At 44.4% G+C, this 20644-nt stretch overlaps 1 protein-coding gene across 2 annotated transcripts in view; it reads left to right on the plus strand.

The window, feature by feature from the left end:
- Nucleotides 1-20367, plus strand: part of LOC120309327 (prolyl 4-hydroxylase subunit alpha-3-like) — a 29651-nt gene extending 9284 nt beyond the window's left edge. Inside the window, exons 6-13 of one of the 2 annotated variants that reach the window (XM_039346453.1) lie at nucleotides 5028-5191; nucleotides 7752-7919; nucleotides 9369-9433; nucleotides 12129-12288; nucleotides 14275-14337; nucleotides 15383-15451; nucleotides 17213-17309; nucleotides 19734-20367. In XM_039346453.1, coding sequence (XP_039202387.1) covers nucleotides 5028-5191; nucleotides 7752-7919; nucleotides 9369-9433; nucleotides 12129-12288; nucleotides 14275-14337; nucleotides 15383-15451; nucleotides 17213-17309; nucleotides 19734-19804 — 857 coding nt within the window. In that variant the 3' untranslated portion in view covers nucleotides 19805-20367. The remainder of the gene's footprint in view (nucleotides 1-5027; nucleotides 5192-7751; nucleotides 7920-9368; nucleotides 9434-12128; nucleotides 12289-14274; nucleotides 14338-15382; nucleotides 15452-17212; nucleotides 17310-19733) is intronic. The other variant, XM_039346454.1, reaches the window with a different exon arrangement.
- Nucleotides 20368-20644: the final 277 nt, after the last annotated feature.

A 20644-nucleotide genomic window follows, 5' to 3' on the forward strand; every position in this document is an offset into this window, starting at 1 on the left:
ACACTTTTAATGACCATTTGACACCCCCCCCAGAATTATTACTGCGTGTAGTCCTCGGCTTACGACCACAACGAAGCCCAAATTTTCTGTTGCTAAGTGAGACAGCTTTAAGACCTTTCCTGCCAAGGTTGTTAAGCAAATCACCACAATTGTTAAATGAGTAACATTGTTGTTAAGTGAATCTGGCTCCCCCCCCCCCTTGACTTTGCTTGTCAGGAAGTCACAAAAGAGGATTGTGCAACCCCCACGGGACACACCCACCGTCGTAAATACGAGTCAGCTGCCAAACGTCTGAATTTTGATCACATGACTGGGGGGATGCTGCAATGGTCATAAGTGTGAAAAATGGTCATAAGTCACTTTTTCGGCGCTATCGTAACTTTGAACGGTCACTAAAGGGATGATTATGAGTCCTTGACTTATGATGGATTGCTTTAGGAGCGTTTGAAATGACAACGGACCTCGCTGTAGCTGCTTAATACCTGTGTTCAGAGTTAAGATGTTCACACAAAATTAGAATTATGTTTTGTGCATCTGGCAACCAGCTCACCTTTACAACTGTGAGAGGGACCTCGGAGTCCTAGTGGACAATCACGTAAATAGGAACCAGCCGTGTGCTGCAGCTGCCAAAAAAGCCAACACAGTGCTGGGCTGCATTAACAGAGGGATAGAATCAGGATCACGTGAAGTGTTAATACCACTTTACAAGGCCTTGGTAAGGCCATACTTGGGATCCTGCATCCAGTTTTGGTCACCACGATGTAAAAAAGATGTTGAGATTCTAGAAAGAGTGCAGAGAAGAGCAACAAAGATGATTAGGGGACTGGAGGCTAAAACATATAAGGAACGGCTGCTGGAATTGGGTAGGTCTAGTTTAATGAAGGACTAGGGGGGACATGATAGCAGTCTTCCAGTATCTCAAGGGCTGCCCCAAAGAAGAGGCAGTCAAGCTATTTTCGAAAGCGCCTGAAGGCAGAACGAGAAGCAACTGATGGAAACTGATCAAGGAGAGAAGCAACCTAGAACTAAGGAGAAACTTCCTGACAGTGAGAACAATTAACCAGTGGAACCACCTGCCTCCAGAAGCTGTGAATGCTCCAACACTGGAGGTTTTTAAGAAGAGACTGGACAGCCATTTGTCTGAAATGGTATAGGGTTTCCTGCCTGCGCAGGGGGTTGGACTAGATGACTTCCAAGGTCCCTTCCAACTGTATTATTATTATCATCATTATTATTATTATTTATAATCCTTTGCTGTGTCCCGTGATCATGTGGCTGTGATTTGTGGTTGTTTTTTTGGGGTTTTTTTTTGCTGGTTTCCGGTGTTCATTTCTGGTTTCCAGTAAAAAATATCCATTGGGGAAATTAGATTCAATTAACGGCGGCATTCGCTTAACGGCCATCATAAAAAATGGTCATCACATCGATTTCCGTCATGTGATGCCTCGACTTAATGACTGTGGCTTAAAATCTTAATTTTGTGCTCAGTTCCGGTTACAAGTCAAGGACTTTTTGTCTAGTCCTTCTTTTGGATAAAAGATGACATATGCATTCATTTTATTTTACTTTTTTCCAAATTTATTTGCTGTCCATCTCCCAGTTAACACCAAGTCTGAACTTAATAATAATGATGATGATGATGATGATGATGGAAGGGACCTTGGAGGTCATCTAGTCCAACCCCCTGCTCAGGCTTGAAACCCTATATCACAGTGGTTCTCAACCTTTTTAATGTCGCGACCCCCCCAACCGGTCGTAAGTTGAGGACTACTCAACCGGTCGTAAGTCGAGGACTACTCAACTGGTGCAGCACCGTTTGCAGAATGGGACTTTTGGCGGGCTCAGCAGGGCAGAGACAGCCTGGACAATTCCTATTGGCTTTTGAAAGCCAATAGAATTAGACTCTATTCAAGAGAGTCTATTCTATTGGCTTTCAAAAGCCAATAGAATAAAAGGGAGTAGCACAGCTAAGGAAAAGGGGGGAAAAATGGCGGACTGCGTTGTTTGGCGACCCCCGTGAAATGGTCATTCGACCCCAAATGGGGTCCCGACCCACAGGTTGAGAACCACTGCTATATCATTTCAGACAAATGGCTGTCCAGTCTCTTCTTAAAAAAGTTCCAGTGTTGGAGCATTCACCGCTTCTGGAGCAGAATCTATTCAAGCACACAGTTTTATTCTAAATTGGATCATGGAGAAGCGTTGCTGCTTCCTAACCACAGCCCAATCGTGACTAATGTAGAATGAAATCATCTCCAATTAATTAACTTAGAATTGTCTGGCTAGTAAGGCTAATCTGTCGTCAAAAACAGCTTGGAAAGAGGCATTTAAAAGGTTCCTTAAATTTTTTTTTTTTCAAACTGGCAAGGGAGATTTCGCCCTCTCTGAAATTTCAGACGCTGAGTCAAACAGCAGTTTGAGGACCAGGAACAGCAAAAACATGTTTCTAGCCAGCTGGCAAATTCATCTTTTTTTGTTTTTTTCGAGAAAAAGGATAAGAAACACACAGCCGTCCATCCAGCAGGCTTTTTCAAACCAACTTCTGCAAAACCTGATCTGGTCCTGTGGGAGATTAAGGACCCAAGCGGGCAGAAAATGGATGCAATTGTCCATTATTATCCATTGCAGTTTTCAATAGGGCCCACAGGTCAAAAAAGTCAAGATGGCAGCCACAAGGGTTCCTGCCTTTTTATTGGTGCAAATTCGGACCCTCTGCCATTTTGACTTTTTGGCATTTTTCTCAAGAAAAAAGAACCCCATTGACTGAACACCGATTTGTTTGGCTAAGAAATTAAACTCCGGATTACTGTACAGGCAATCCTCGACTTTCGACTGTTTTGTTTAGTGGCCGTTCGAAGTTACAACGGCGCTGAAAAAAAGGGGTTACCGTTTTTCGCACTTTGCAGCATGTGCTCAAAATGCAAATGCTCGGAAGCTGACATGGGCTTATGACAGTTGTAGCCTCCCCCACCGTCACGTGATCAAAATTCAGACCCTTGGCAACTGACTCGTATTTATGATGGTTGCAACATACCGGGGGTCGTGTGATCCCTTGTTGCGACCTTTGGACAAGCAAAGTCCATTGGAAACTGGATTCACTTAATTTGAGGACTAGCGACAATTGGGGAGCTCATCATTTGAATTTTCCTACATTGGAAATATTGATTCCGCGTTTCCAATCAGTCGCGTTTTTTGTACTGAACAGCAAATGGAGGAACTTTTCCTCCATATATTTTATTGATTTTTTAAAAACATAAATCACTTAATAGTTGGTAAACGGTGTGTTTGCTGGGTTTATATTTATAAACAAAAATCATTGACAATTGGTTTCTATAATCCATAATCCACAAGTACATTTAGTTGATTTCCCCTTTTCCCCAAAATGTCTTCTTTGCAAACCTTGAAATAATTCAGTTCTTGTTATTTTGTTAAATAACAGTTACATATATGATTTTTTCCCCCAATATTCCTAGAAATAATGATCACATCAATTCTTTTCTATCTAATCATTTTGGTTGCCTCACCTTACATCCTGTGACAGTCCTTATTTGGATTTGTTTCCCATAAAGTTCAAAGTATTCTTGCTGGTTAAGATTTTCTTAACAGTTAACTACATTTAAAGATTTAAATCCATTTTTCCCATATAAACCATCTCAACACTTTTACATTTCTTAAATAATGGGTAAAAACAGTGAACAAAAGGAAAAGAGAGCAAGAGTGAAGAAACACAAAAAGTAAAATACTACTTAAAATATATATTCCTCCCAAGAGCTAATCTATATTTTGGGGACAAAACCGAGGTAGTCCTTTTTCTGAACGTTGAAAGGGAAATAAATTGCAAACACAAGTTCCACCCTCTTGCCAATTTTCCATGGGTAGAATATTGCCTCTTGATTAATGGTTCCGTTTAAAAAAAATAAAAAATAAAATAAAATTAAGAAGTTCCAGAGCCTAAAAATTTTAAAGCCCTCTGCCCTATAAAATGAAAGCCGTGCTTAAATGTCAGAGCATGCACAGTCTTATTGCGCTGAGGTAACCCAGGAATAAATACAGTAAACAGTGGTTTGTACTTAAATGTGGTTTATTGTAGAATATCTACAAATATACACTAGAACAGTGGTTCTCAACCTTTCTAATGCCGTGACCCCTTAATACAGTTCCTCATGTTGTGGTGACCCCCAACCATAAAATTATTTTCATTGCTATTTCATAACTGTAATTTTGCTACTGTTATGAATCATAATGTAAATATCTGATATGCAGGGTGTATTTTCATTGTTACGAATGGAACATAATTAAAGCATAGTGATTAATCACAAAAACAATATAGCAATGCTCTATTCAATAGAGTCTATTCTATTGGCTTTCAAAAGCCAATAGAATAAGAGGGAGTAGCACAGCTAAGGAAAAGGGGGGAAAAATGGCGGACTGCATTGTTTGGCGACCCCCGTGAAAGGGTCGTTCGACCCCAAATGGGGTCGCGACCCACAGGTTGAGAACCACTGCACTAGAAATAAGATACATACGCGTGGTCATTCAGCAAACTCCAATATACAGCAATTACAGCAGTCAAAAGGATGAGAGAGAGAGGAAGACTCCAACAAAAAAAACTTCCCTTTTATACTCAGACTCTTAAAGGGACACAGACCCTGCTGAATCATTCCTATCATTGCATCATCCTATCATTGCATCACCCACCTGTACATAAGCTGGTTAGCTATTAAATTATTATCCTGACATTAAAAATGGCTGCACAGGTTTTGCTTGACTTATAACTGTTCATTTAACAATGGATCCAAGTCACAATGGCCTCAGAAAAAGTGATTTATAACCTGTTCTGAAGCTGATGACCATCGTGCCACTCCCGTGATTGCAACTCAGATGCTCGCATTTGCGACCAGTTGCAAATGTCAATTGAGAAAGCTGAGTTCACTTAACAATTGTGTGACTATCTGAACGACCATGTGATTCATTTAACGACGATGCTGTTTCACCCAACGCTTGCGACAGATTCTTCTCTCCCGCAGATCCAGGCAATGAACGGATGGCGAGGACCGTCTTGAAGTACGAGAAGCTTCTGAGGAAGAACCGGAAGGAGGGCGAAGAAAGGGTCCCTTTGCAGAGACCCAACGTGACCCACCTGGAGACGCGAGAGGCCTACGAGAAGCTCTGCCAGAGGCTGGGGTCTCAGGTGGGCGAGCGGTGGAGGCCTTTTTTCTGAGGAAGAAGCATGTGACGTTTGAGGAGGACCAAGAATGATGTGGTGTAGGCACCTCTAAGGGGGGGAGGGACACCTAATTATTGCAATTTTTTTATGTGTCTTTCTGCAGGTGTATATATAATCTGCCTTTTCCAGGGAAATTCCCATGTTCCATGCAACTCTGCTTCCACTTTATCCTTACAAATACAAGCCTATAAAGGGAAGGTCTTATCCAAATCTTGCTTGCAGAGAGTTCACCTAACTAATTTCCTCTCTCTCGCCCTCTCCCTCTCTCTCTGTCTCTCTCTCTCTCCCTTCCTTCCTCCCTCTTTTCTTTTTCTTTCTCTCTCTCTCCCTTCCTTCCTTCCTTCCTTCTTTTCTCCTCCCTTCCTTCCATCTCTCTCCTTCCTTCCTCCCTCCCTCCCTCCTTTCTTTTTCTTTCTTTTTCTCTCTTCCTTCCTTCCTTCCTCCTCTCCTTCCCTTCCCACCCTCTCTCCTCCCTCTCTCCCTCTTTTCTTTTTCTCTCTTTCTTCTTAACTTCCTTTCGCCTCCCTCCCTTTTCTTTCTTTCTCTCCCTTCCTTCCTTTCTTTCTCCTCTCTCCTTCCCTTCCTACCATCTCTCCTCCCTCCTTCCCTCTTCTCTTTTCTTTCGCTCTCTCTTCCTTCCCTCCTTCCCTTCCTTCCATCCCTCCGTCTTTTCTTTTTTTCTTCCTTCCTTCCTTCCTTCCTTTCTTTCTCTCTCTCTCTCTTCCTCCCTTCCTCCCTCTTCTCTTTTCTTTTTCTTTCTCTCTCTCTTCCTTCCTTCCTTTCTCCTTCCCTTCCTCCTTCCCTTCCTTCCACCTATCTCCTTTGTCCCTCCCTCCCTTTCTTTTTCTTTTTCTTCCTTCCTTCCTCCTCTCCTTCCCTTCCCACCATCTCCTCCCTCCCTCTCTCCCTTTTCTTTTTCTCTCTTTCTTCTTTCCTTCCTTTCTCCTACCTCCCTCCTTCCCTTCCTTCCATCTCCTCCCTCCCTCCCTTTTCTTTTTCTTTCTCTTTCTCCCTTCCTTTCTTTCTCCTCCCTCCTTCCCTTCCTACCATCTCTCTCCTCCCTCCTTCTTTTCTTTCGCTCTCTCTTCCTTCCCTCCTTCCCTTCCTTCCACCCCTCCCTCCCTCCCTCTTCTTTCTTTCTTTCTTTCTTTCTTTCTTTCTTTCTTTCTCTTTCTTTCTTCCTTCCTTCCTTCCTTCCTTCCTTCCTTCCTTCTCTCTCTCTCTCTCTCTCTCTCTCTCTCTCTCTCTCTCTCTCACCAGTAAGGCAACCTTGACCCTTAAAGACTTAAGCGTGAGCCTTCCAGCTCCAACACCTTCCCCACTCTGATTTCCTTACCATTCACTTCTGCCACGTCCCAATTCATTTCTAACATGTTTTCTAGTCCTCATGAATCTCCCAGTTGACTTGCCAAGGAACATTAACCTTGAAACAGAGTCTCCAAGAAGCTGGGAAGGGACTTTTAGCAGAAGAAGGCAGAGATCAAACCTCCTTTCCTCCAAGTTGGTGGTGTAACTCTAAGACACCCTCCAATAGGGCTCGCCGACAGTCTAGATCAGGGTTGGGCAACCTGGGCTCTTTTATGACTCGTGGACTTCAACTCCCAGAATCCCTGAGCCAGCCATGCTGAGGGGAAAGGGAGAGGTTTCCATGAGGAGCCAGGCTGGCTCAGGAATTCTGGGAGTTGAAGTCCACAAGTCATAAAAAAGCCAAGTTTGAAAACCATTGGATTAGATCAGGGGTAGGCAACCTTGGCTCTTTTATGACTTGTGGACTTCAAGTCCCAGAATTCCTGAGCTAGCCATGCTGAGGGGAAAGGGAGAGGTTTCCAAGCTCAGCCATGCTGGCTCAGGAATTCTGGGAGTTGAAGTCCACGAGTCATGAAGGGGCCAAGGTTGCCTACCCCTGGGCTAGATAAAATAATTCAGAGGCGTCTCCAGAGGGTTAGGGTTATTAAAGGCAGGTCAAAGTTGAAGTCCACCTGTCCTCATGTTGCCAAGATGGAGAAACACTGCATTAGACATATATTATTATTATTATTATTACTACTACTAGTACTATTATTATTATGGATCATCGCACAGTCAGCCAGATGTTCAGACTGGATTTGGCATTTTGTCTACCTATCGAGTCCTCACCCAGGACCTGGGATAGGCAGATGTGGATGTTTGATGGTATTACAGGTATCATTGCAAGATGGAAGCGATTCCTAGTAAGGCCTCCTTTTGCAATTGACTAATAGCGAATTTGTCAATGCCAATGGTGTTCAAGTGGTGCTCCACCATTGGCATTGACAATTATTATTATTATTATTATTATTATTATTATTATTATTATTATTATTATTATTAATTATTATTAAAGCCAGCCCAGCGTCCTCACCTTGCAGAGAGAAGGGTGGCGAATGCATTTAAATCAACCGATAAATAATAATAAATTAATATATATATATATGTGTGTGTGTGTGTGTGTGTGTGTGTGTGTGTTGCTTTGCAAAACGGACCCCTTGTCCCGCTCTCCTTTCAGCCAGCCCACGATCGACTCTCTTGCTCCTACGAGGCCAATCGGAGCCCTTGGCTGATCCTGCAGCCTCTGAGAAAGGAAGTTTTGCACCCGCAGCCTGAGCTGACCCTGTACCACGATTTTGTCAGCCCATCGGAGGCAGAGAAGATCAAGGCCCTGGCAGCTCCGGGGGTACGTGGTGCCTCGGCGGGCTGCTCTTCTTTAGCATTTCTCCTGCTGTCAAGGTGCAGGTAGACCTGGACTTACGGCCACCACGGAGCCCAAAATTTAGGTCGCTAAGTGAGACATTTGTGGAGTCAGTTTTGCCCCATTTTATAACGGCGGTTCAGCAAATCGCTCCAGTTGTTAAGTGAGCAACACCGTTGTTAAATAAACCCGGCTTCCCCCATTGACTTGGCTTGTGAGAAGGTTGCGAAAGGGGATCACATGATCCGGGGACATTGCAACCGTCCTAAGTACATGTCAGTTTCCAAGCATTTGGATTTTGATCACATGATCACTGGGATGCTGCAAAGGTCGTATGTGAAAAATGCTAAGTCCCTTTTTTCAGTGCCGTCGTAACTTGGAACGGTCACTAAGGGAACCACTGTAAGGCGAGGACTACCTGTCGTTCATTTAACGACCACTCAGAGTTACCACGGCACTCAAAAATGTGATTTTTGATTTTTTTTTCACATTTACGACCATTGCAAAAAATGACACGATCGATTCAGATGCTTGTCGACTCGTACTTATGACGGTCGCGATGTCCCAGCGTCGTGGGATCGCTTTTTGTTTCGTTCTGACAAGCAAAGATTAGGAGAAGGGATGAAAAATCAGAAAGGAATAAAATAAAATAAAATAAAATAATAAAACAAAACAAACTATAAAATAATAAAATAAAATAAAATAATAAAACAAAACAAAATATAAAATAAAATAATAAAATAAAATAAAATATAAAATAATAAAATAAAATAAAATATAAAATAATAAAATAAAATAAAATATAAAATAATAAAATAAAATAAAATATAAAATAAAATATAATAAAATAAAATGAGATAAAATAAAAATAATAAAATAAAATAAAATAAAAAATAAAATAAAATAGTAAGTAAATAAGTGAATAAGTGAACGAACGAACGAATGAATGAATAAACCAGAAAGAAACAAATCATGTAAGTTCTGTTAACCAGGTCGTGGAGTGCTCGACTTATATGACCCCAACTGAGATCCAAAATTTCTGTCTCTAAGCAAGACAAGTCGTTAAGTGAGTTTCCCCCATTTTGCGACCTTCCTTGCGGCGGTTGTGAAGTGAATCGCTGCCGCTGTTGAGTGAGTCACGCCGTTGGTAAGTGAGTCCGGCTTCCCCCGTTGACTTGGCGCTTACCAAGAGGTTGCAAAAGGGGATCATGTGACTCCCGGGACACTAAAACTGTCATAAGTCCATGCCAGTTGCTAAGCATTTTTGATGATGACGTGAACCCTGGGGATGCTGCAACGGTTGTAAGGGGGGAAAACCGTCATTAAGTCCCTTTTCTCGGCGATGTTTTCCCTTAGAGTGGTCACTAAACGAGCCGTCCCTTCCCCCTCGCTTTCCTCTCCTCTCCTCTCTCCCTCATCCCTCTTTTTCTCCAGTTGCAGAGATCAGTGGTGGCTTCCGGGGAGAAACAGGAAGAAGCAGACTATCGGATAAGTCAGAGGTAAGATGGGTGGACTTCAACTCCCAGAATTCCCCAGCCAGTAATTTCCTTTTTCTCCTCCTCTTTCCTCCCTCCCTTCTTTTCTCCTTTCCTTCTTTTCCTCCTTCCTTCCTTCCTTGCTCTTTTCTTCCTTCTTCTTCCCTTTCCTCTCTCCTCCTCTCCTCTCCTCTTTTCTTTCCTTCCTTCCTTCCCTCCCTCCTTTGCTTTCCTTCCGTTTCCCTTTCCCCTTCCTTCCTTCCTTTTTTCCTTCCTTCCTTCCTATCTTCCTTCCTTCCTCCCTAATTCCCTCCCTCCTTTGCTTTCCTTCCATTTCCTTTTCCCCTTCCTTCCTTATCTTCCTTTCTTCCTCTCTTTCTTTCATCTCTTCTTTCTATTCCTCCTTCCCTCCTTTGCTTTCCTTGCTTTTCCTTTCCGCCTTCTTCCTTTCCTTCTTTTCCTCCTTCCTTCTTTCCTTCCTTTCTCTTTCCTTTCTTCATTCTCCTTCCCTTTCCCCTCCCCTCCTCTCATCTTTTCCTTCCTTCCTTCTTCCTCCTTCCCTCCATCTTTTGCTTTCTTTCCGTTTCCTTTTCCCCTTCCTTCCTCCCTTCCTTCCTTTCATCTCTTCTTTTGTTTCTTTCCTTCCTCCCTCCTTTGCTTTCCTTCCTTTTCCTTTCCCCCTTCCTCCTTTCCTACCTTTCTTCCTTCCTATTTTCCTTCCTTCCTCCCTTTCTTTCATCTCTTCTTTCTATTCCTCCCTCCCTCCTTTGCTTTCCTTCCTTTTCCTTTCCCCCTTCCTCCTCTCCTATCTTCCTTCCTCCCTTTCTTTCATCTCTTCTTTCTATTCCCTCCTTCCTCCTTCCCTTCCTCCTTTGCTTTCCTTCTTTTTCCTTTCCCCTTCTTCCTTTCCTATCTTCCTTCCTTCCTCCCTCCCTTTCTTTCACCTCTTCTTTCTATTCCCCCCTCCCTCCCTCCTTTGCTTTCTTTCCTTTTCCTTTCCCCCTCCCTCCTTTCCTATCTTCCTTCCTTCCTTCCTTCCTTCCTTCCTTCCTTCCTTCCTTCCTTCCTTCCTTCCTTCCTTCCTTCGCCGCCCATCTCACTGTCAGTACGAGAGCGGGCAGCTCACCCTCTCCTCCCCTTCCTTCTCCTCCTCCTTTTTCAGTTCTCCAGCCATTGTTTCAAAATCTGCCTCTTTTTTTTCTTTCTGTGATGCAGACAGCCGGTCTGGCTGGGTCTGTACCCCAAAACAGCCCGAGCCGCCCCTTTCCTTGGCCTGCCTTTGCACAGGCACCTTCACGGCGGGGGAAAGTCCGCCCTTTCTGAATGACCTTCCACGTCTACATGATTATAAAGCGGCTGTCTGGTTTTTTCCTTCCTTACGACTCTTTCTCCGGAGGGTCCGGGTTTATAAGCGCCGCCGTTCATCCTTTCCCGCAGGACGGTCTGTCTGAGTTGGAGGGAAATGACTTCCGACGGCCTCTGGAAAGGCCAAGGAAAGTGGGGAAAAACACAGATCAAGTGGCTAGAGTTGCACAGCAGCCCCTAAAAATAAGTTCCATGATCTCACCCTGAATTTTTGCAGGGGGGGGGAGGAAAAAAAAACAAACAAACCTTAAGTGCTTCTCCAGCTACCAAGAGAACGGAGCACTTAACTCTTCTCTCGCCTCGGATGCTCTGTAGAAAAAGAGATCTGGTTAGAACTGGTCCCGTTGAAGTCCTTTAAACGCCGATTAGCCCTATATGTGGGAATGGCTGTTAGGTGGGAGTCTGTTAGTGGAAGCTTTCAGATTATTATTATTATTATCATCATCATCATCATCATCATCATTATTATTATTATTATTATTATTATTATTATTTTAAAAAACTGCTTCTTCTGTACCCTGGTAACTTTCTCCTCCTTCTCTTTCTTCTTTCTCCTTCTCCCTTTTTTTTGTCTTTCTCCTCCCCCCTCCTCTTCCTCCTCCTCCCATTCTCTTTCTCTTCCACTCCGCAAACCCCCCTCCCTTCCAGCACTGATGAAGTTACCTAGTTGGGTCAGGAAACGTCTGCAAGAAAACAACCAACTCAGAGAGCACCAAGGAGGCCACAATCGTGGTCGTTGTCCTCCTCCTCCTCCTCCTCTCCACCACCCCGCTCCCTTCTAGCCCTGATGATGTTCCCTAGTTGGGTCATGAAACGTCTGCAAGAAAACCACCCAGCTCAGAGAGCACCCAGGACCCCATAATCCTTCCTTCCTTCCTTCCTTCCTTCCTTCCTTCCTTCCTTCCTTCCTTCCTTCCTTCCTTCCTTCCTTCCTTCCTTCCTTCCTCTTCCTCCTCCTCCTCCTCCTCCTCCTCCTTCTCCCTTCTAGCACTGATGATGTTCCCTAGTTGGGTCATGAAACGTCTGCAAGAAAATCCACCCAGCTCAGAGAGCACCAAGGACCCCATAGTCCCTCCTCCTCCTCCTCCTCCTCCTCCCCCCCTCCTTGATTAGACTTATGGATTAAGTCAGAATAGCAGAATAACAGAACTGCCAAGTTGGAAGGGACCTTGGAGATCTTCTAGACCATCTATTATCGCGGACAGATTCCAGTCTCTCCTTGAAAAGCTCCCGTGTTGGGCCACCCGCCACATCTGGAGGCAAAAGCCGTCCCAAGTCATTAAATTGCTCTCTGGGGGAAACCCAATCCTGTTAACTCACTGTCGGACTGCGGCTGTCGCTGGATCTTTTTCAGTGCTTGGCTGAAAGACAGCGTGGATCCCGTGATCGGGGCTATGGGTCGGCGGGCTGCGGCCTTAACGGGCCTGAATACCCAGCACCCTTACGCGGAATACCTCCAGGTGGTCAACTATGGGTTGGGAGGCCACTACGAGCCCCACTTCGACCACGCGACGGTGAGTAAACCCCTTGCAAAACAATTGCATGTGGAAACAGCCTTTAGTAATAGTAGTAAAGTTGGAAGGGACCTTGGAGGTCATCTAGTCCAACCCCCTGCTCAGGCAGGAAACCATACACCATTTCGGACAAATGGCTGTCCAGTCTCTTCTTAAAAACGTCCAGTGTTGGAGCATTCACTGCTTCTGGAGTCAGGTGGTTCCACTGGTTAGTTGTTCTCACTGTCAGGAAGTTTCTCCTTAGTTCTAGGTTGCTTCTCTCCTTGATTAGTTTCCATCTGTTGCTTCTCGTTCTGCCTTCAGGCCCTTTGCAGAATAGCTTGACTCCCTCTTCTTTGGGGCAGCCCCTGAGATATTGGAATACTGCTATCCTGTCCCCCCTTGTCCTTCTCTTCGTTAAACTAGACATACTCAATTCTAGCAACCGTTCCTTATATGTTTTAGCCTCCAGTCCCCTAATCATCTTTGTTGCTCTTCTCTGTACTCTTTCTAGAGTCTCAACATCTTTTTTACATCGTGGTGACCAAAACTGGATGCAGTATTCCAAGTGTGGCCTTAACAAGGCATTGAAGAGTGGTATTAACACTTCACGTGATCTTGATTCTATCCCTCTGTTAATGCAGCCTAGCACTGTGTTGGCCTTTTTGGCAGCTGCAGCACACTGCTGGCTCATATTTAGGTGATTGTCTACTAGGACTCCGAGGTCCCTCTCACAGTTACTACTATTGAGCATGGTGCCACCTATGCTGTACTTGTGCATTTGGTTTTTCTTGCCTAAATGTAGAACCTTGCTTTTTTCACCCTTGAATTTCATTTTGTTAGTTAGTGCCCAGTTTTCAACTCTTTTCCATCTTCAGATGCAACAATAGCCAGGCTTAATCTGTAACCAAAGAGTTTCCCAAAAGGGGAGAAAAAAGGAAGATCGGTGTAAAAAACCAGAAAGATGTCAGAAAGCACCAGACTAGGAACCAGATTTGAGAATTCTAGTTCTGCATTAAGCACGAAAGCCAGCTGGGGGAGTTTGGGCCAATCAGCAGGAGAAGGCGAGTTCTAAACCCGTCTTAGCCAAGATGTGGCCCAATCACCAGGAAAGGATGACTTCTCATTCCACTTTAGGCCTGAAAGCCAGCTGGGTGACTGCGCCAATCACTAGGAGGTGGTGAGTTCTAGTCCTGCCTTATGCATGAAAGCCAGCTGGGTGACTTTGGGCCAATCACTAGGAGGTGGTGAGTTCTAGTCCTGCCTTATGCATGAAAGCCAGCTGGGTGACTTTGGACCAATCACTAGGAGGTGGTGAGTTCTAGCCACACTTTAGCCAAGAAAGTGGACTGCGTGACTTTGGGCCAATCACTAGGAGGTGGTGAGTTCTAGTCCTGCCTTAGGCATGAAAGCCAGTTGTGTGACGTTGGGCCAATCATCTTGAGGTGCTGAGTTCTAGTCCTGCCTTAGGCATGAACGTGGATTGGGTGACTTTGGGCCAATCACCAGGAGATGGGGAGTTCTAGTCCTGCCTTAAGCATGAAAATGGACTGCTTGACTTTGGGTCAATCACCGGGAGGTGCTGAGTTCTAGTCTCACCTTAGGCATGAAAGGCGACTGGGTGATTTGGGGCCAATCATCTTGAGGTGCTGACTTCTAGTCCCGCCTTAGGCATGAAAGCCAGCTGGATGGCTTTGGGCCAATCATCTTGAGGTGCTGAGTTCTAGTCCTGCCTTAGACCTGAAAACGGCTGGGTGACTTAGGCCCAGTCTCTCTCTTTCAGCCCAACCTCTCAAGGTTGTTGTGGGGAAAATCGGAGGAAGAAGAAATATGGTGTATGTTTGTTACCTTAATTATTTATAAAAAAATAATAAAGGTGGGATTAAACAAATAACGGTTATGTTAAGAATTGACCCACAGAATACAAGCATTGTAAACTCCATCGAATGGCTGATCTTGCAACAAGCTGCTCTTAAAAAAATCTCATTTTTTTTCCTTCTGATTCAGTCCAGAAAAAGCCCCCTGTATCGGATGAAATCTGGAAATCGAATAGCTACATTGATGATCTATGTGAGTTTTTAAATCTATTTTTCTTCCTTCCTTCCTTCCTTCCTTCCTTCCTTCCTTCCTTCCTTCCTTCCTTCCTTCTTTTCTTTCTTTCTTTCTTTCTTGGGCATTCATGGCAGACTTAGGGGTGCAAGAGATTGCTGAAGGTTCTGTGTTCAAGTTCCAAGCAAAAGGGCACGCCCACCATCACTCCTATTCTATTCTATTCTATTCTATTCTATTCTATTCTATTCTATTCTATTCTATTCTGTATTTCTGTTTTGTTCTGTTCTGTTCCATTCTATTCTATTTTGTATTTCTATTCTATTCTATTCTATTCTGTATTTCTTTTCTATTCTATTCTATTCTATTCTATTCTATTCTATTCTGTATTTCTATTTTGTTCTGTTCTGTTCTATTTTATTTTACTCTATTCTATTCTATTCTATTCTATTCTGTATTTCTATTCTTTTCTATTCTATTCTTTTATTTTCTATCCTGCATTTCATTTATATTCTATTCTGTATTTCTATTTTGTTCTGTTCTGTTCTATTCTATTCTATTTTGTATTTCTATTCTACTCTATTCTGTATTTCTATTCTTTTCTATTCTATTCTTTTATTTTCTACCCTGTATTTCTATTCTATTCTATTCTATTCTATTCTATTCTATTCTATTCTATTCTATTCTAGTCTAGTCTAGTCTAGTCTAGTCTAGTCTAGTCTAGTCTATATTTCTATTCTATTCTGTTCTGTTCATATACTTTGAAAGGTGTTTGGGGACCCCCTGATATGAACGAACCCCCTACTCTAATTAATGTTGATTGTATTACCATACAACCCACCCACCCCAACAGGGGCTGCTGAGACCAGACTTGTGAATTAGGGCATTAGGAGTTGTGGGGATTCCATCATGGGAGGTTTTCAATAAAGATTGGGCAACCATTTGCCTGGAATGGTATGGGATCTCCTGGCTTGAGCGGCGGGGGGGGGAGGGTGGACTAGAAGTCCTCCAAGGTCCCTTCTAGCTATTCTAGGATTCATGCTTTCTGTTGCCTCTTTTTGCTTAGCTGAGTTCAGTAGAAGCCGGAGGATCGACTGCCTTCATTTATGCCAATCTGAGCGTGCCGGTTGTGAAGGTGAGTCACTTCCTGGTGGGCCATTCCCGTCCTGGCCGGTTTTCATCCTGGGGAGTCAAAACCTGACTTTGTCCTCAGATCTGCTTCCTGGCAAAAATGTCCCTATCAGGGTCACAGCAGCCCTGTCATTCGTTCGTTCGTCCGTTCACTAGTGCCTTTATCCATTCCCTCAGTTACTCGCTCCTTTGTGCATTCGTTCACTCGTTCTTTGCTCATTCATTCACTCTCATTCACTCATTCACTCATTCACTAATTCATTCTTTGCTCATTCATTCACTTATTCACTATATTCATTCATTCACTCGTTCTTTGCTCATTCATTCACTCTCACTCACTCATTCACTCATTCACTAATTCATTCGTTGCTCATTCATTCACTCTCACTCATTCACTTATTCACTATATTCATTAATTCACTCGTTCTTTGCTCATTCATTCACTCTCATTCACTCATTCACTCATTCACTAATTCATTCGTTGCTCATTCATTCACTCTCACTTATTCACTTATTCACTATATTCATTCATTCACTCATTCTTTGCTTATTCATTCACTCTCATTCACTCATTCACTCACACTAATTCATTCGTTGCTCATTCATTCACTCACTCATTCACTTATTTACTATATTCATTCATTCACTCGTTCTTTGCTCATTCATTCACTCTCACTCAGTCATTCACACATTCACTAATTCATTCATTCTTTGCTCATTCATTCACTCTCACATTCACTTATTCACTATACTCATTCATTCACTCATTCATGCATTCACTAATTCATTCACTCATTCATGCATTCACTAATTCATTCACTCATTCTTTGCTCATTCATTCACTCTCATTCATTTATTTATTCATTAATTCATTCACTCATTTATTCATTCACTCACTCATTCACGCATTCCCGAAGTCTCTCATTAATTCATTCATTCACTCATTCTTTGCTCATTCATTTATTCTCATTTACTCACTAATTTATTCACATTCACTAATTCATTCACTCATTCATTCATTCACTCACTCATTCACGCACTCATTCACGCATTCAATTCATTCATTCAATCATTTTTTGCTCATTCACTCTCACATTCATTTACTTGTTCACTAATTCATTCACTCACTCATTCACACATTCCCCAAGCCCCTCATTAATTAATTCATTCACTCATTCTTTGCTCATTCATTCACTCTCATTCACTCACTTACTCATTCATTCACTTATTCACTAATTCATTCACTCTCATTCATTTACTCATTCACGCATTCACATTAATTCATTCATCTTTGCTCATTCATTCACTCACTCACTCATTCACTAATTCATTCACCCTCATTCATGCATTCACTCATTCACCCATTCATTCATGCATTCTCTCACTCTCCTTCATGCATTCACTAATTCATTCACTCATTCCTTTACTCACTCATTCACACATTCACTTCTGAATTCATTCACTCATTCTTTGCTCATTCATTCACTCACGCACGCATTCACTAACTCACTCATTAATTCACTCATTCTTTGCTCATTTACTCTCACTCATTCCCTTATTCACACATTCATTCATTCATGCATGCATTCATTCATTCACTCGCTCAGCGTGCAGGCCGTCCATCTGCCCTATAAGGTGACTCTCACCTTGACATTTTCAAACATCCGCCTCTCCCCGTCCCCCCCCCACGTGGCCTAGCCTGGGTTGGGGGCCACTCCTCTGTGGACACCCCCCCCAGCCTCTTCCCTTCTGGTCTTTTTTGAAGAACGCGGCTCTATTCTGGTGGAACCTGCGTAAGAACGGGCAAGGGGACGAGGACACCCTCCATGCTGGATGCCCAGTCCTAGCTGGAGACAAGTGGGGTGAGCAAGTGGGGCGTCCCCCTTTCCCCCCTACCCCCAAACTCCTGTCTTGCTGCAGCTACGGAGGAAACGCTGCGGATGGCAGGACCCTCCAAGCTCAGATGCCCTCTAGTACTCTGCGGGGGGAGGCTGGCGCCCGATCAAGCATTGCCAGTGCAGGCAGTCCTGGACTTACGGCCACGACGGAGCCCAAAGTTTCTGTTGCTAAGCGAGACCTTGGTTAAGCGAGTTTTTGCCCCATTTCTTGTCACAGTTATTCAACGAATCCCTGTAGTGGTTAAGTTAGTAAGACGGTTGTTAAGTCAAGCTGGCTTCCCCATCGACTTGGCTTGTGGGAAAGTCACGAAGCAAAGTCACATGACACCCCCCCCCGACGATGCGACCGTCATAAATACAAAGAGGTTGCCAAGGGACTGCATTTTCATCACGTGACCCTGGGGAGCACGCAGCGGTTCTTAAATGTGAAAAAAAAAAGGGCATTAAGTCCCTGTTTCCAACGCCGTTGTAATTTTGGTCACTAAAGGAACTGTTGGAAGTTGAGGACGTTTGTTTATTTATGCGGCAAAGTAGTCGTTCAACACCCAGAATTCCCCTAGCCAGCATAGCTGGGGAATTGTGGGAACTGAAGCCTACTTAGCTGGCTGGGGAATTCTGGGAGTTGAAGGCAGCATATTTGCGACTTGCTCGACAAATGCTGCCATAACCATTTATGTTGGTCTGGATCCACCTGTAGCTTCTTCAGATAGATTAATTTCAATGCCTTTTTTTTGGAAAGGATGGTGGGTAATTTCCAGCTTAATCGGCACCAGCATATTCCCAGGATCCCCTCAACCAGCACTGTGGATTTCAGCTCCCAGAAAACACCCCCCCCCATCCAAAATGGGTGGCCTGCAACTCCCAGAATTACCCAATGGGGATGGGTGGATTTCAGCTTTCAGAATCCCCCGCCAGAATGGATGGACTTCAACTCATGCTGGCTGTGGAATTCTGGGAAATGAAGTCCACAGATCTCCAGACTGCTAAGGTGGAGAGAGATTGGAGTAGGAGATAGTTGAACTGTTCAGGCTTCAGGAGTCCTTATATTGATTTATATCAGTGGTTCTCAACCTTTTTAATGCCGTGACCCCCAACCGGTTGTAAGTCGAGGACTACTCAACCGGTCGTAAGTCGAGGACTACTCAACTGGTGCAGCACCGTTTGCAGAATGGGACTTTTGGCGGGCTCAGCAGGACAGAGACAGCCTGGACAATTCCTATGGGCTTTTGAAAGCCAATAGAATTAGACTCTATTCAAGAGAATCTATTCTATTGGCTTTCAAAAGCCAATAGAATAAAAGGGAGTAGCACAGCTAAGGAAAAGAAGGGAAAAAAATTGCGGACTGCGTTGTTTGGCAACCCCTGTGAAATGGTCGTTTGACCCCAAATAGGGTCCCGACCCACAGGTTGAGAACCACTGATTTATATGGACAATCACCTATCTGAGATGGTATAGGAAGTGGAATTTTCCTCCCATGGGATTTTCCCATGTATTTTACTAGGAAACGTAGATAGGGCAGCCTAGAAAAGTCAGTGCCCCCCTAACCACACCCAAGGACTCCGAGTTTGTTGGCGATGTCCATTTTGCTCTATGAGTCCATGGTCACCTAACCCTAACCCTAAGTGGAATTTTCCTCCCATGGGATTTTCCCATGTATTTTACTAGGAAACGTAGATAGGGCAGCCTAGAAAAGTCAGTGCCCCCCTAACCACACCCAAGGACTCCGAGTTTGTTGGTGATGTCCATTTTGCTCTATGAGTCCATGGTGACCTAACCCTAACCCTAAGTGGAATTTTCCTCCCATGGGATTTTCCCATGCATTTTACCAGGAAACGTAGATAGGGCAGCCTAGAAAAGTCAGTGCCCCCCTAACCACACCCAAGGACTCCGAGTTTGTTGGTGATGTCCATTTTGCTCTATGAGTCCATGGTGACCTAACCCTAACCCTAAGTGGAATTTTCCTCCCATGGGATTTTCCCATGTATTTTATCAGGAAATGTAGATAGGGCAGCCTAGAAAAGTCAGTGCCCTCCCAACCATACCCAAGCACCCCGAATTTGTTGGCGATGTCCATTTTGCTCTATGAGTTCTTGGTGACCTAACCCTAACCCTAAGTGGAATTTTCCTCCCATGGGATTTTCCCGTGTATTTTACCAGGAAACATAGATAGGGCAGCCTAGAAAAGCAAGCGTGGTTGTAAAACGGGGGCAAAACTCACATAACAACCATCTCACAGTGACGGAAAGTTTGGGCTCCATTGTGGTGGTAAAGCCAAGGACTGCGTGTTATAACGATGTAGGTTACACATGGCGTAAATGGCCGCTCTGCAAACGAGTGCGACATATCCACGCCCTCCTGATCCTTCGTGTGCTTCCTCTCTCCCCCCAGTGGCCAACAAGTGGTTCCACGAACACGGGCAGGAGTTCCACAGGCAGTGCAGCACCAACCCGGAGGAATAGCCACACACACACCCTCAGGGTGCTCGGCGGGGGCGTGACGACGACGAGGATGTGTCTTGCAGCTGGGTTGGGGATGCGTAAAGAAAATCTGAACATCTGGCAGAGGCATGGAGGCAGAGATGGTTGGGGGAGCTGGGCAGAGTCAAGGCAGGTCCGAGTTTTATTTATTTATCTTGAGGACTAGCAGGTTGGGAGAAATAAAAAAGTTTGGGCTGCCGTGGAGAAGCCCACGCACAAGGGGGGGGGGGGTACCAGGTCACAGAAGTGTCCTTGCCACCTTCGCTCTCCCGAGACGAGGGATGAGAAGAGCCGGGGATATTCTGGGATGTGCCCCCAAATGGCGGAAGTGGGTAGAGCTAGCGCTTGACTTACGACGGATCCCCAAAATGTCATTGCTGAGCAAGGCAGCTGTTAAGAGAATTGCGCTCCATTTGACGGCCTTTGTTGCAGACGTTTCGTGACCCAGCTAGGGAACATCATCAGTGCAAACCCCCTTCGCTTCTAGCACTGATGATGTTAGGTAGTTGGGTCATGAAATGTCTGCAAGAAAAAAACACCCAGCTCAGAGGGCACCAAGGACCCCACAGTCCTCCTCCTCCTCCTCCTCACACCCCACTCCCTTCTAGCCCTGATGATGTTCCCTAGTTGGGTCATGAAACGTCTGCAACAAAACCACCCAGCTCAGAGAGCACCAAGGACACAATTTTCCTCCTCCTCCTCCTCCTCCCACTGATGAGGTTCCCTAGTTGAGTCATGAAACGTCTGCAAGAAGATCACCCAGTCAGAGAGCACCAAGGACACAATTTTCCTCCTCATCCTCCTCCTCCCTTCTAGCACTGA

The sequence above is a fragment of the Crotalus tigris genome, unplaced genomic scaffold (assembly GCF_016545835.1).
Source record: "Crotalus tigris isolate CLP2741 ecotype Arizona unplaced genomic scaffold, ASM1654583v1 scf7180000017997.644853, whole genome shotgun sequence".
NCBI lineage: Eukaryota > Metazoa > Chordata > Lepidosauria > Squamata > Viperidae > Crotalus > Crotalus tigris.